Below are 15,933 nucleotides of genomic sequence, written 5' to 3' on the forward strand. Positions count from 1 at the left end.
GAAGCATGGGGTGGCAGCATCATGTTGTGGGGGTGCTTTGCTGCAGGAGGGACTGGTGCACTTCACAAAAGAGATGGCATCATGAAGGGAAATTATGTGGATATATTGAAGCAACATCTCAAGACATCAGTCTGGAAGTTAAAGCTTGGTCACAAATGGGTCTTCCAAATGGACAATGACCCCAAGCATACTTCCAAAGTTGCGGCAAAATGGCTTAAGGACAACAAAGTCAAGAAATTGGAGTGGCCCTCACAAAGCCCTGACCTCAATCCCAAAGAAAATTTGTGGGCAGAATTGAAAAGGGTGTGCGAGCAAGGAGGCCTACAAACCTGACTCAGTTACACCAGCTCTGTCTGGAGGAATGGGCCAAAATTCACCCAACTTATTGTGGGAAGCTTGTGGTAGGCTATCCGAAACGTTTGACCCAAGTTAAACAATTTAAAGCAATACACTCAATTAGTATTTGGTAGCATGTAAACTTCTGACCCACTGGGAATGTGATGAAAGAAATAAAAGCTGAAATAAATCATTCTCTCTACTATTATTCTGGCATTTCACATTCTTAAAATAAAGTGGTGATCCTAACTGACCTAAGACAGGGAATTTTTACTAGGATTAAATGTCAGGAATGGTGAAAAGCTGAGGTTAAATGTATTTGGCTAAGGTGTATGTAAACTTCCAACTTCAACTGTATCAAGATCGCAGATTTTAGAGTAACAACAAATGTCGGTACATAGAAGTGTCTTATATCGGCTGAAAGCTACAATTCTTGTTAATATAACTGCACTGTCCAATTTACAGTAGCTATTACTGTGAACAAATGCCATGCTATTGTTTGAGGAGAGCTCCTAAAAACAAAACACTTCAACGCGATAGGTTTGATAAATTCACCTCTGAAGGTGAAATGTGTATTTACATTCTGGGGTCCAAAGGGTCCCAAAGAGTCCCAGAGATAACATGAAGTGTTGTTTTGTTAGATAAAATCATTTTTCATATCCTTAAAAAGGTCCATATACCACACGCGATCGATTTTGTATTTCCACTCGTTCAATTTGCAAAGAAAGGAATCTGTGAAAATCTCACCGTAAACGATGTTTGAACGAGTCAAATCACGTTTGTATGTATTCCTCAGAGATCCTAGAAGGTAACAAGACTTCACTATTTTATTAGGGGTGTAATATATCCGATAGGACACCATATTTGGTCAAAGAGTAACGCCTTCATGGCACACTGATGACGCGGGCTGCCATCACTTGAAGGACTGTATCTTTGTCAAATAAGCACCAATCGGGGTCAAACAAAGCTAGCTAGACAGCCAATGAGCTGGGCTTTACTGGAGTATCCGGAAACCCAGTCTCGGTTGCAAAATATAGGGGCTAACCTTTTGCGACAGCATGCCTTTTCCTTTTGGACACAACGTATAAGAATATTCAGAGTTATGAAGTTATGAAAAATGGTTGTTTTGCAAATATTGAACTTATAATATAGCTACTAATACTTGGAAAGCTAAATCAAAGTCCAAGTATACAGATTTGACGATATTCTTGCAGAAAAATGGAATATGAATGCAAATGTCTCATTCATGATTTGCCCAAATGTACCTGGGGACTTGACACTAAAAGTATTGTTGCTCACTCATTCTTCAAGTTATCCATCTGAAACTTTGCACATACACTGCTGCCATCTTGTGGACACTATTGAAATTACAACCAGAGTGATGGCTATAACTATAACCTTTCTCTTGCATTTCAAAGATGGTGGTAGAAAAAGACCGGTTGGTTTTTTCTTTGTATTTTCCTTCTACCAGATCTATTGTGTTATATTCCCCTACATTCAATTCACATTTCCACAAGCTTCAAAGTGTTACTTTCAAATGATACCAAGAATATGCATATCCTTGCTACAGGCAGTTAGATTTGGGTGTGTCATTTAGGCGAAAAAAACAAAACTAAAAAAAAACTAAACGGGGCTATCCCTAAGTTAATAACTCTACCTACATGTACATACTACCTCAACTAACCGGTGCCCTAACAAATTGACTCTGTACCGGCACCCCCCTGTATATAATGTTATTTTTTACTGCTGCTCTTTAATTACTTGTTACTTTTATCTGTATTTTTTTGAAACTGCACTGTTGGTTAGGGGGTCCTAAGTAAGCCTTTCACTGCTACACCTGTTGTATTTGGCGCATGTGACTAATAACGTTTGATTCATTGTTACTATGATTTTACATTGTTACTATCGTTACTCATTGTGTATCTATTATTACATGTAAAAAAATATATATATATTATTTCTATATTTTCTTTCCTTTCAGTGTTAGTCCACGCCTATTTACAAAGCATGACGAATAAAATTTGATTTGAACATAACTGATCCGAGAAGCCAGGTCTAATTGTAAAAGGTGATGTATCACACCTGGGGTTGAGAGTCCTCTTCAACAGCCATCTCTCCATCTCTCCACTGTGAGTTACTCCTCTGCTTGTTCAAAACAATCTTGACTGGATATGACGATCTCTCTGATGCCATGGGGTAAAAAAAACTTCCATTCTGTCAAATATTAGGGCTAGTTACACATTTGGGTTTTGCATATGCAATCAATGCACATGAATAACACATTACCTTTTCTCCTGACTCGCGTCTTCTTCAGCTCGCCCTCCATCATTTGACACTTCCTTTTCAGTCCATCAATATCTCGCTGGCTTTGGGTAATTTCCAAACGTATAACTGCACAGCTATCATCAACCTGTTTGTTTATTTCTGCTACAGCTGCTTTAGCTAATACCTCCATAATGGATACCAACTGCGCCTGAAAATTGCAGCTGGCCATCTTGTCAGATTTGTATTCTCTGTGTGAAGCAAAAAGTCTACAATCTCCCAACTAATGTGCAAGAAACAATCCGTAAATATTGATAAATGGCAACAAATTTCAAGTGGGAGATGCGTACGCAACTGCAGTCGCACTTCCGTTCAACTCGTGACGCAAGTATTTATTACCGTAGAGACAGAATGCAACAGCCCTCCAAAAATGGTAGAAATAGTATGTACTGTAGTCTGCATGTAGGCTAGCTATATCTATTGGCAAAAAAAACGTTTTTAAATGTATTCTCCATTGTAATGCATAAAAGGCATGAAGCACTTTAGTAAAACGTAAATTAAACCATTCTTAAACTCATGGTTTATATATGATCAAATGTTGTCATTAATATTGTCATCTCCATTCTCATCAACACAACCTAATAAACCATTCTGAAAATGTGGTATAGTATTTATTAAAGGATATATCACTTGTTTGACATGGAGAACAAAGACTATAAACTAGTTTCATGTAAACTTCAAATTTCATTAAATATTTCTAGTAACTTTCATACTAGGCAACATGCATTATACCTGATTTACATTGAGGTTCTTCGCTTAGGGCTTTTAAGGCACATACAGTGGAGGGAAAAAGTATTTGATCCCCTGCTGATTTTGTACGTTTGCCCACTTACAAAGAAATGATCAGTCTATAATTTTAATGGTAGGTTTATTTGAACAGTGAGAGACAGAATAACAACAAAAAAATCCAGAAAAACACATGTCAAAAATGTTATAAAATGATTTGCATTTTAATGAGGGAAATAAGTATTTGACCCCTCTGCAAAACATGACTTAGTACTTGGTGGCAAAAACCTTGTTGGCAATCACAGAGGTCAGACATTTCTTGTAGTTGGCCACCAGGTTTGCACACATCTCAGAACGGATTTTGTCCCACTCCTCTTTGCAGATCTTCTCCAAGTCATTAAGGTTTCAAGGCTGACGTTTGGCAACTCGAACCTTCAGCTACCTCCACAGATTTTCTATGGGATTAAGGTCTGGAGACTGGCTAGGCCACTCCAGGACCTTAATGTGCTTCTTCTTGAGCCACTCCTTTGTTGCCTTGGCCGTGTGTTTTGCATCATTGTCATGCTGGAATACCCATCCATGACCCATTTTCAATGCCCTGGCTGAAGGAAGGATGTTCTCACTCAAGATTTGACGGTACATGGCCCCATCCATCGTCCCTTTGATGCGGTGAAGTTGTCCTGTCCCCTTAGCAGAAAAACACCCCAAAGCATAATGTTTCCACCTCCATGTTTGATGGTGGAGATGGTGTTCTTGGGGTCATAGGCAGCATTCCACCTCCTCCAAACACGGCGAGTTGAGTTGATGCCAAAGAGCTCCATTTTGGTCTCATCTGACCACAACACTTTCACCAGTTGTCCTCTGAATCATTCAGATGTTCACTGGCAAACTTCAGACGAGCATGTATATGTATTCTTGAGCAGGGGGACCTTGCGGGCGCTGCAGGATTTCAGTCCTTCACGGCGTAGTGTGTTACCAATTGTTTTCTTGGTGACTATGGTCCCAGCTGCCTTGAGATCGTTGACAAGATCCTCCCGTGTAGTTCTGGGCTGATTCCTCACCGTTCTCATGATCATTGCAACCCCACGAGGTGAGATCTTGCATGGAGCCCCAGGCCGAGGGATATTGACAGTTCTTTTGTGTTTCTTCCATTTGCGAATAATCGCACCAACTGTTGTCACCTTCTCACCAAGCTGCTTGGCGATGGTCTTGTAGCCCATTCCAGCCTTGTGTAGGTCTACAATCTTGTCCCTGACATCCTTGGAGAGCTCTTTGGTCTTGGCCATGGTGGAGAGTTTGGAATCTGATTGATTAATTGCTTCTGTGGACAGGTGTCTTTTTTACAGGTAACAAGCTGTGGTTAGGAGCACTCCCTTTAAGAGTGTGCTCCTAATCTCAGCTCGTCACCTGTATAAAAGACACCTGGGAGCCAGAAATCTTTTTGATTGAGAGGGGGTCAAATACTTATTTCCCTCATTAAAATGCAAATCAATTTATAACATTGACATGCGTTTTTCTGGATATTTTTGTTATTCTGTCTCTCACTGTTCAAATAAACCTACAATAAATTATAGACTGATCCTTTCTTTATCAGTGGGCAAACGTACAAAATCAGCAGGGGATCAAATACTTTTTCCCCCCACTGTACATAGGCCAGTGGAGGCAGGTGGGAGGAGCTATAGAAGGACGGGCTCATTGTAATGGCTGGAATGCAACACATGGAACTGAGTCAACCATGTGGTTTCCATATGTTTGATACCATTCCATTTATTCCATCCAGCCATTACAATGAGCCAGTCCTCCTATATCCACTGACAAAGCTACATAAGTAGAGGTATTTTATATAAAGTGTATCAGATAGTGTGTAGAAATGCATGAAATGTATGCATTCACTACTGTAAGTCGATCTGAATAAGAGCGTCTGCTAAATTACTAAAATGTAATAATGTAAATGTAAGATATTAAGTAGTCTTGATTGAGCTACATGACAGAATATACATGAACGTACAGCAGTACTAATATACTGTATCTGTGGGAGAGTACGTTAATTATGATTGCATGCATGTGTATACAATGACTGTGTACACTGAGCCGGTTATTCTCAACAGGAGAGGAAGTAGATCTGGCCCAGTTCATCGCCACACACCAGTTCACTGGAGCAGTGCGGGTTGACCTTCAAGACTAGAACAGGACCCACACACACAAACACACCCACCTGTAGAGAGATCGAGAGATATCGTGGTAAGCATAAATACATACACAAACAGTGCATTGCTGTGACTACTCATCCATTATTGATACAATTATTTGAATGTGTGGAAACTGGAGTTAGAATTTCATGCATCTGTTTCTTGGTGTTTGCTCCACATTTTGACAGTTCTGTCATGGGACGCCGAGATGATCGTGCTGTTAGTGAGTCGCAGTACACTGATCCTGTCACTGTGTGCCTAAAGAATATCCATCAAAATCATCATTGAAAAAAAGACATCAGTTTCAAAAGGTTGACATCTTACAGGTTTCCTGCTGCTCCAGGAGTTTACATTTGGTGGCTGGTAGAACCACATTTTCCCCTTGGAATCTCCCACACCAGAAACTCTAGAGACAGGACACAGAATAACAGTCCAGTTAATAAATGATTCATATAACAACTTGTTATGTGAGTGTCATTGTACTGCAGTGCAGTTATCTAGCCACCTTTTCCCCCACTAGACATGGACCAATGTCACCACATTTTTTAAATGTAACCTTTATTTAACTAGGCAAGTCAGTTAAGAACAAATTCTTATTTACAATGACGGCCTACCCCGGACGACGCTGGGCCAATTGAGAGCCGCCCTATGGGACTCCAAATCACGGCCGGATGTGATACAGCCTGGATTCAAACCAAGGACTGTAGTGACACCTCTTGCACTGAGATGCAGTGCCTTAGACCACTGCGCCACTCGGGAGCCCTGGCCCATGACATACTAAAGAAGGCAGATAGGACCATATTATCATCCACCAATATAACTTCTATCAAAACAATAATCCAAACAGCAGCAGTGAGATCATTGAAAATGATGAATGTGTCGGTGATCGTGGTAAACTCACCAAGACGCCAAGCACAACCTGTCCTTTCTTCTCGTCTACCAACCAACTGCTTTTTTCATCGTTGGCCACCATTCCAAGAATTCACGTGTCATCCTTCCAACTGCAATTTAATCAGTTATGTACATTTCAAGTCAGTATTTATCAGTCTAGATCTGGTTCACCATGTAATGTTTGTGTGTGTGTGTGTGTGTGTGTGTGTGTGTCTGCACATGCTTTACTTGATCATTTCTCTATCAGCATCAGGGTCAATGAGGACACTGATGATATTTCCATCCTCACAGGTTCCCAGCAGGATAGGGAAGTAGTACAGGTGCATCACTGTGGAAGGCACTGAGTATGTGGACACCAACAGACTAGGGGCAAAAGGATGACAGTTTACCAGCAGGCATTGCAGGAGTACTAGAACACATTATGACTAAAATGTAATCTACTATACGGCGCATTTGGAAAGTCTTCAGACCCTTCGACTTTTGCCACATTTTGTTAGGTTAGGTAGCCTTGTGGTTAGAGCGTTGGGCCAGTAACCGAAAGGTTGCTGGATCGAATCCCAGAGCTGACAAGGTAAAAACTGACTTGCCTGGTAAAAATAAAATACAGCCTTATTCTTAAAATTGATTAAATTGTTTTTTTCCTCTTCAATTAAAAAAATTGAAAAATCACATTTGCATAAGTATTCAGACCCTTTACTCAGTACATTGTTGAAGCACCTTTGGCAGCGATTACAGCCTCAAGTCGACTTAGGTATGACACAACAAGCTTGGCACACCTGTATTTGGGGAGTTTCTCCCATTCTTCTCTGCAGATCCTTTCAAGCTCTGTCAGGTTGGATGGGGAGCGTCGCTGCACAGTTATTTTCAGGTCTCTGTTCGATAGGGTTCAAGTCCGAACTCTGGCTGGGCCCCTCAAGGACATTCAGAGACTTGTCCCAAAGCCACTCCTACTTTGTGTTGGCTGTGTGCTTAGTGTCATTGTCCTGTTGGAAGGTGAATCTGAGGTCCTCTGGTTTAATTTAGTAAAGTCTTACTGGTTGAAATTGGAATTATCATCAGATAAAAACAGACAACAAAAGGACAAAGTCATAGAAACAAAGAAAATACAGTATACAGACACACTCGCCACACTGTTTGGGCCTCTGTCATAGCCAGTTATCCAGTCTCCATGACAGTGTGGCAGATGTACATACACACACACACACACCTGAGAAGGTTTGGAGCCAAAACAATGGTGAGGATCCAGGCATGCTTGTTGATGTTTGAGGAATAAGAAGCTATCTTGACAAGGTGAGCATTAGGACCTCTTGAGTTCTGAGAAACCAGGCAGAGGGGAGAAGTAGGTTTTATTCTGTAGAGTTAGTTTGAAACTATTGGCGAAAAACTACAAATGGCTAAATGTACAGTTCCCCAGGTTACAAAGATATGGTTCCAGCCATGTACAATGCCTTCAGAAAGTATTCACACCACTTGACTTTTACTGCATTTTGTTGTATTACAGCCTGAATTTAAAATTGATTCAATTGAGAATTTTTTTCTCACTGGCCTAGTAACAATACCACATAATGTCAAAGTGGAACTATGTTTATATAAATATGTACAAATTAATAAAAAATGAAAACCTGAAATGTATTGACTCAATAAGTATTCTACCCCTTTGTTATGGCAAGCCTAAATAAGTTCAGGAGTAAAAATGCTTAACAAGTCACATAATAAGTTGCATGGACTCACTGTGTGCAATAGTGCTTAACATGATTTTTTAATGACTAACTCATCTCTGTACCCCACACAGAATCTTTTTTTTTGCAGTGAATTTCCAACACAGATTCAACCACAAAGAGCAGGGAGATTTTCCAATGCATCACAAAGGGCACATATTGGTAAAAATAAAAAAGCAGGCATTTAATATCCCTTGGAGCATATTATTTACACTTCGGATGGTGTATCAATACACCCAGTCACTACAAAGATACATGCATCCTTCCTAACTCAGTTGCCGGAGAGGAAGGAAACCCCTCAAGGATTTCACCATGAGGCCAATGGTGACTTTAAAAAAGTTACAGAGTTTAATGGCTGTGTAGGGGAAAACTGAGGATGGATCAACATTGTAGTTACTCCACAATACTAACCTAATTGACAGAGTGAAAAGGAGGAAGCATGTACATGATAAAAGTATTCCAAAAAATACATCCTTTTTGCAACAAGGCACTAAAGTAATACCGCAAAAAAATGTGGCAAAGCAATTCACTTTTTGTCCTGAATACAAAGTGTTATGTTTGGGACAAATCCACATACAACACAACACTCTCCATATTTTTAAGCATAGTGGTGACTGCATCATGTTATGAGTATGCTTGTAATCATTAAGGACTGGGGAGTTTTTCCAGAAGCTAAGCACAGGCAAAATCCTAGAGGAAAACCTGGTTCAGTCTGCTTTCCACCAGATACTGGGAGATTAATTCACTTTTCAGCAGGACAATAACCTAACACACAAGGCCAAATCTACACTGGAGTTGCTTACCAAGAAGACGGTGAATGTTCATGAGTGGACGAGTTACAGTTGACTTAAATCTGCTTGAAAATCTATGGAAAGACTTGAAAATGATTGTCTAGCAATGATCATCAAACAATTTGACAGAGCTAGAAGAATTTTGAAACGAGTAATGAGCAAATATTGTACAATCCAAAACTCTTAGACACTTACCCAGAAAGACTCACAGCTGTAATTTCTGATGATTCTAACATTGAGTCAGGGGTGTGAATACTTATGTAAATGAGATAGTTCTGTATTTAATTTGCTAAACATTCTAAAAACATATTTTCACTTTGTCATTATCGGTTATTCTGTGTAGATCGTTGATAAAAAAATATATATTTCATCTATTTTGAATAAGTCAAGGGGTATAAATGGTGTCACCATAGTCTCGCACTGGCAGGAAAGTTGACTGAATAATCTGCTTTCTGCTGTTCAGGGTGAGGCATGATCTATTTCTAAAGAAGCCCATTTTTATTCTCAACTCCATGACTAACACATCAATATGCTTTTAAAAGATAACTTTTCATCAATCCAAATGCCCAGATATTTATAAGCGGGGACGTGATCAATGTGGGCACAATATGCATAAATCATCAGATACATTTTTAAGTGAATTAGAAAACATTATGTACTTGGTTTTACCTGCATTAAGTTCCAATTTCCATGCTCCTCAATGAATTCACTGTAGCTTCGCAGCACCTGGGGAACTGAGATGGAGACAAGATGACAATACTACAGAACTGACAGGGATAAACAACAGGATGCTAATATTTAATGTGTTCAGGTACAACATATTCTAACAGACTGAGGGAACATGGGACTTACTCTCCTGACAGGTTATAGCCAGGTGGTCCAACAGGTGACAGCCAAAGGGGACACCTCATTATTCCCTTCTTTCCCCGGAGTCTCCGCAGCTCTTATTTTCTCCTGTCTCAATCTCTCACATTCAGCCATGTTGTCAACTAGGTGGGTGTGTGAGTGCCTAATACACAGTGAGTGTACAAAACATTAGAAGCACCTGCTCTTTCCATGACATAGACTGACCGGGTGAATCCAGGTGAAAGCTATGATCCCCTATTGATGTCACCTGTTAAATCCACTTCAATCAGTATAAAGGAAGGGAGGGAGACAGGTTAACAAAGGATTGTTAAGCCTTAAGACATGTGTTGTGTATGTGTGCCATTCAGAGGGTGAATGGGCAAGACAAGATACAGTGGGGGAAAAAAGTATTTAGTCAGCCACCAATTGTGCAAGTTCTCCCACTTAAAAAGATGAGAGAGGCCTGTAATTTTCATCATAGGTACACTTCAACTATGACAGACAAAATGAGGAAAAAGAATCCAGAAAATCACATTGTAGGATTTTTAATGAATTTATTAGCCAATTATGGTGGAAAATAAGTATTTGGTCAATTACAAAAGTTTATCTCAATACTTTGTTATATACCCTTTGCTGGCAATGACACAGGTCAAACGTTTTCTGTAAGTCTTCACAAGGTTTTCACACACTGTTGCTGGTATTTTGGCCCATTCCTCCATGCAGATCTCCTCTAGAGCAGTGATGTTTTGGGTCTGTCGCTGGGCAACACGGACTTTCAACTCCCTCCAAAGATTTTCTATGGGGTTGAGATCTGGAGACTGGCTAGGCCACTCCAGGACCTTGAAATGCTTCTAACGAAGCCACTCCTTCGTTGCCCGGGCGGTGTGTTTGGGATCATTGTCATGCTGAAAGACCCAGCCACGTTTCATCTTCAATGACCTTGCTGATGGAAGGAGGTTTTCACTCAAAATCTCACGATACATGGCCCCATTCATTCTTTCCTTTACACGGATCAGTCGTCCTGGTCCCTTTGCAGAAAAACAGCCCCAAAGCATGATGTTTCCACCCCCATGCTTCACAGTAGGTATGGTGTTCTTTGGATGCAACTCAGCATTCTTTGTCCTCCAAACACGACGAGTTGAGTTTTTACCAAAAAGTACTATTTTGGTTTCATCTGACATTCTCCCAATCCTCTTCTGGATCATCCAAATGCTCTCTAGCAAACTTCAGACGGGCCTGGACATGTACTGGCTTAAGCAGGGGGACACGTCTGGCACTGCAGGATTTGAGTCCCTGGCCGCGTAGTGTGTTACTGATGGTAGGCTTTGTTACTTTGGTCCCAGCTCTCTGCAGGTCATTCACTAGGTCCCCCTGTGTGGTTCTGGGATTTTTGCTCACTGTTCTTGTGATCATTTTGACCCCACGGGGTGAGATCTTGCGTGGAGCCCCAGATCGAGGGAGATTATCAGTGGTCTTGTATGTCTTCCATTTCCTAATAATTGCTCCCACAGTTGATTTCTTCAAACCAAGCTGCTTACCTATTGCAGATTCAGTCTTCCCAGCCTGGTGCAGGTCTACAATTTTGTTTCTGGTGTCCTTTGACAGCTCTTTGGTCTTGGCCATAGTGGAGTTTGGAGTGTGACTGTTTGAGGTTGTGGACAGGTGTCTTTTATACTGATAACAAGTTCAAACAGGTGCCATTAATACAGGTAACGAGTGGAGGACAGAGGAGCCTCTTAAAGTAGAAGTTACAGGTCTGTGAGAGCCAGAAATCTTGCTTATTTGTAGGTGACCAAATACTTATTTTCCACCATAATTTGCAAATAAATTCATAAAAAATCCTACAATGTGATTTTCTGGATTTTTTTTTCTCATTTTGTCTGTCATAGTTGACGTGTACCTATGATGAAAATTACAGGCCTCTCTCATCTTTTTAAGTGGGAGAACTTGCACAATTGGTGGTTGACTAAATACTTTTTTCCCCCACTGTATTTAAGTGCCTTTAAACGGGGTATGGTAGTACGTGCCAGGCGCACCGGTTTGACTGTGTCAAGAACTGCATCGCTGCTGGGTTTTTCCCACTCAACGGTTTCCCTTGTGTATCAAGAATGGTCCACCACCCAAAGGACCTCCAGCCAACGGCAGGCCAGTGGTCAGAAACGGGTCACTGATGAAAGAGGACAAAGGAGGTTGAAACGAATTGTGCACAGCAACAGACAGACTACAGTTAGTCTAGTAAAACATTAGTGCCCAAAGATAAAAGATTGCACAAATCATTGTACCTTGACGTGAATGGGCAGGGGCACAACTTTCACTAGGGACGGGGGTCATGACGCCCCCCCCCCCCGAAACTGCATTTTTGTCCCCCCCAGTTTCATCATTGCACTGTGATACCAAATACGGCATCGGTGTGCTTTAGGACCATACGGACACCTTAGAGCAGTCGGGTAGGCTGTTTGGAGGTTTCAGCTGGCTAGATTTAGGACCGCACAGACACCACAGAGCGTGTGAAAGCAACGCTTCTGAAAGGCTGGCGCATAGGACCAACACGGGAGAGATGAACAGAAGCAGCTGCTGTCAGTGTGTATGTGTTGCGCTCTTTCTCAGAGTTGTAAAAGCAAGCTGAACAGAAACTGGCTACACTTTGGTTGACTGATGTAGATTGCAAGGTAATTGCTGTTTAATTAAGAGAAGAAAAAAATAAAAATTCCAGTGCTAAGCTAGTAGTGTAACTGACATGTAACGTTAGCTTACAAATGTTTCATCTCCTCTTGACTGAGGTGAATGAATTAGCTTGCTAGTAGATACCACAGCCAGTTCAACTCTAGTCTGTAGCTATCTGTCAAATAGTGATATTAGGTGGCTATTATTACTATCTAACAGCTGTTGTTTGTATGGAAATGTTTTGCAGCCTTCAACAGAAGTAAATGAACTTAGCTACCTTTCGCCAGTTGATGTACCGTTAGAGAGCTTGCCAAACTTAGGTAATGTTATTATTTTTACCTCATTCATACTAGACCTGAATCAATCAATGAAACCAGCGGCCAAAATCAATGTTATTGATTTGTCAGTTTCCCTAGCTAATTCCCTTCTTTTCACACTGACACAGTAATCAACAGCTCTTACAGGCTTCACTGTCATGGTGCAACATCAGTACACAACACTATAATCGTCATGTCTTAGCAGGATCAGATAGTGACTGGTGTCCCAGCATGGTCAGACAGTCAGGGAAGACAAGTCTACGGAGCTCAGGTGAATTTTGCAGTTTATTAACCATATCAGTGAATGATACAAAGTTCCATCTTGAGTTTATGGGTAGACCCCACAGTAGCTACAGGATGGCGGCTTAAAGCTACAGTCTGGGATCTGTGAATAATGGTCATTTCAATTATTGAACCATTGATTCTATTCTTGGATGATATAATGTATAAATGTTCACCAATGTAATTATTTGTCATGCCCCATCTTAGGAGGATCAGATGGTGACAGGTCTCAGCAGGGTCAGGCAGCCAAGAAAGACCAGTCTGTGGTGGAGCTGAAGTGAATTTTTGCAGATACGACACTTTATTATCTCTGTGCAGCAAACACTGGACAAGCCAGACGCTTCAAAGATTGAGACTATTTTAAGGCAGTGTGACAAAATTCAAAAGGCACTCGTACATCTGAGCAATCTTATTGCAGGTGCATGGCAACAGTTGAAACAGGATGAAGGAAAAAGGAAACCGCACACTGCTCTTGATAGTATCACTGATATTTAATAAGCTTACGTATCGGCCTCACGGCCTTCGTCAGAGCTTTTGTGAGTTTTCTGAAAACAGCACCCCTATGTAGACATAGCCCCACCCACATCCGTTCCACGCATGGAAAGGGGTTGGAGGCAAAGGAAAAATAAATAAGTGCTACCAAACATAACAATATGCATTTCACAAACACTACAAAAGTGTATAAATAAGACGCATTAAACACGTCCATAAAACCACAATGAGGACATTAATCATTGGGTACATCATACAAAAAACATCAGAGTAATCTTAAATAGGCACATAATTCATGTTCAAATTCACAACATAACATACATAGGCATTTCATCATTAAGTCCTTTAGGAAATAATGTCTGGAGGGTGAAAATCCAAAAACATTCTCTTTTGCTCAGAGTATTATTAATATAACCTCCCCTGTCTGATATCTTGACTTTCTCTATGCCACAAAATCTAAAGGTAGAAATGTCATGTTTTAGGTCATTAAAATGTACTGCGACTGGATAATCCCTGTCGTTTCGCCTGATTAAACTTTTATGTTCACTAATTCTCTGTTTGAGAGAGAATTAGGCAGTGTGACAAACCTGCAAAGTTGATTTCCAAATTGTATCAAGGGTTGATAGAAGCTTTTCCTGGTGACACAAAGCATGTAAAACAAAGATGTGAGGAAGACCTGGTAGAAGCTATAAATGATGATGAAGATGTGTTTGAATGCCCAGTCATGTTCATATCATCTCAGACATAAATTACTGCAGTTTAAGGGGGAAAGGGGGATACCTAGTCAGTTGTACAACTGAATGCCTTCAACTGAAATGTGTCTTCCGCATTTAACCTAACCCCTCTAATCGACATCCACGTCTTTGGCGCCCAGGGAACAGTGGGTTAACTGCCTTGCTCAGGGGCAGAATGACAGATTTTTACTTTGTCAGCTCGGGGATTCGATCCAGCAACCTTTCGGTTACTGGCCCAACGCTCTAAGACCACCCATAGTACATATTATATGTCAGTGTAACTGAATAACATGCTATTCCTCTGCTGGAGTTGTAAAACACAAAAGGGGGCATATTTGCATATGTTATTGTCTTGTGAAATCTGGCTGAATTTCGGCAGTATGTCTTATCTCAGCATGTCTACATATTCTCCCTTCTCCTTGTATTTGCTTGCTTCTAAATGTTGATACTGGAGACTGTTACCGAACAAAACTGTGTAACCATGCATCTAAAGAAATGCATTTCCATTAATTGGAAGGTTGGTTATCCTCCCACAATGTTACAATGGATGGCAGAAATCCCAAATTATGTATCACTAGATTTGATTTATTACCAGATTTAGGGTATACTGGGAAACTTTCATAAGCTCTGGATGCCTGATATGGAATAAAGTACGACAAAAGGAGTCTGAAAACATGCCAACATCAGGAGAGATACCTATTTAGGCAATCCCTAGCTGCTTGGCTGCTCAGTCGTGGCCCTAGGGGTCTGCCGTTCTGAGGGGTTGTCACTCTGGCCTTAGCATAATGAACGTTTCCTAAAGCTGAGTGAGGTGTGTTGGGGCGCTGCAGGGCGGTGGTCCCTTAAGGGCAGGACGGGGTGACCCAGCTATATTGTGTGCAAGTAAAAATAACTATACAATACTATTAGGCCTATGAGATAAATTATATGGAGGATGTGCTGTTTCTGTGTGTTAATGTATATGTAGGTGCATGTGTTTTCTTGTTTTTGTTTCCAAACCTTTCCCTTGGGAGTAAATAAAATGTTAAAAAGTGGGGAAAAGATTGTGTTGGGAGAGAGTTGAGGTATTGACTAGACTGATGGGGGTCGGGCGTGCAGGCGGCTCGGGCTGGCTGGGCGGTCTGGCTGAAATTTGATATAGAGTATGTCTTAAGACAATCAAAAGTCTTTGTACTTGAGTTAAAGGTGCACCACAATATTGATTATTGAATTAGCTTTGATCTAGTTCAGTCTTATCAATCACTTAAACAAATTTAGCAATGATCTCTTACCTAGCTTGATGACATGCTTACTTTTTGTTGTTCTAAATAGAGACGGCCACTTCTAAAACCAAAGTTGCGCCCCCTGCGAATGGTGTGTATGGCAGCCGACGACCTTGCAAAGTTCCACTTCATTCAGCAAAAAACAAGAAACTGCAGTAAAGGAACGAAAACGCTGGATACTTTAAAATTGGAAAAACATTGCCTGTCTGATTAATCCCGGTTCCCGCTGATGGGAGGACTAGATTATGGAAAAAAACAGTTGGGTACATGCATCCATCATGCTGTGTTTCAACATTGCAGGCTGGTGGTGTGGGGTGTGTTTTCATGGCACACATTAGGCCCATTTTTAAAAGTGGAGCAACG

At 40.9% G+C, this 15,933-nt stretch overlaps 1 protein-coding gene and 4 long non-coding RNA genes across 7 annotated transcripts in view; 2 read left to right on the forward strand and 3 right to left on the reverse strand.

Moving 5' to 3' along the window:
- The window catches only part of LOC106600394 (zinc finger and SCAN domain-containing protein 2-like), a 29,255-nt gene that overhangs the window by 6,079 nt on the left and 7,243 nt on the right, over nt 1-15,933 (reverse strand). The window contains exons 2-3 of one of the 3 annotated variants that reach the window (XM_045714774.1): nt 2,623-2,809; nt 2,419-2,519 (exon numbers count right to left, since the gene is read on the reverse strand). In XM_045714774.1, coding sequence (XP_045570730.1) covers nt 2,419-2,519; nt 2,623-2,809 — 288 coding nt within the window. Of the gene's footprint in view, nt 1-2,418; nt 2,551-2,622; nt 2,965-15,933 lie in introns of those variants that run through there. The other 2 variants (XM_014191705.2, XM_045714775.1) reach the window with 2 other exon arrangements.
- On the forward strand, nt 2,405-6,209 carry LOC106600399 (uncharacterized). Its single transcript, XR_001327802.2, has 3 exons — nt 2,405-2,532; nt 5,493-5,625; nt 5,762-6,209. It is a non-coding gene; the product is annotated as an uncharacterized lncRNA (long non-coding RNA).
- LOC123741631 (uncharacterized) lies at nt 6,299-7,065 on the reverse strand. Its single transcript, XR_006769116.1, has 3 exons — nt 6,693-7,065; nt 6,475-6,574; nt 6,299-6,350 (listed from the first exon to the last, which is right to left on the reverse strand). It is a non-coding gene; the product is annotated as an uncharacterized lncRNA (long non-coding RNA).
- Nucleotides 7,265-9,963, reverse strand: LOC123741632 (uncharacterized). The gene is made up of 3 exons (XR_006769117.1): nt 9,826-9,963; nt 8,986-9,707; nt 7,265-7,778 (listed from the first exon to the last, which is right to left on the reverse strand). It is a non-coding gene; the product is annotated as an uncharacterized lncRNA (long non-coding RNA).
- On the forward strand, nt 12,291-13,613 carry LOC106600401 (uncharacterized). Its single transcript, XR_001327805.2, has 4 exons — nt 12,291-12,488; nt 12,731-12,803; nt 13,006-13,071; nt 13,290-13,613. It is a non-coding gene; the product is annotated as an uncharacterized lncRNA (long non-coding RNA).

Source organism: Salmo salar, chromosome ssa03 (assembly GCF_905237065.1).
Source record: "Salmo salar chromosome ssa03, Ssal_v3.1, whole genome shotgun sequence".
NCBI classification, from domain to species: Eukaryota; Metazoa; Chordata; class Actinopteri; order Salmoniformes; family Salmonidae; genus Salmo; species Salmo salar.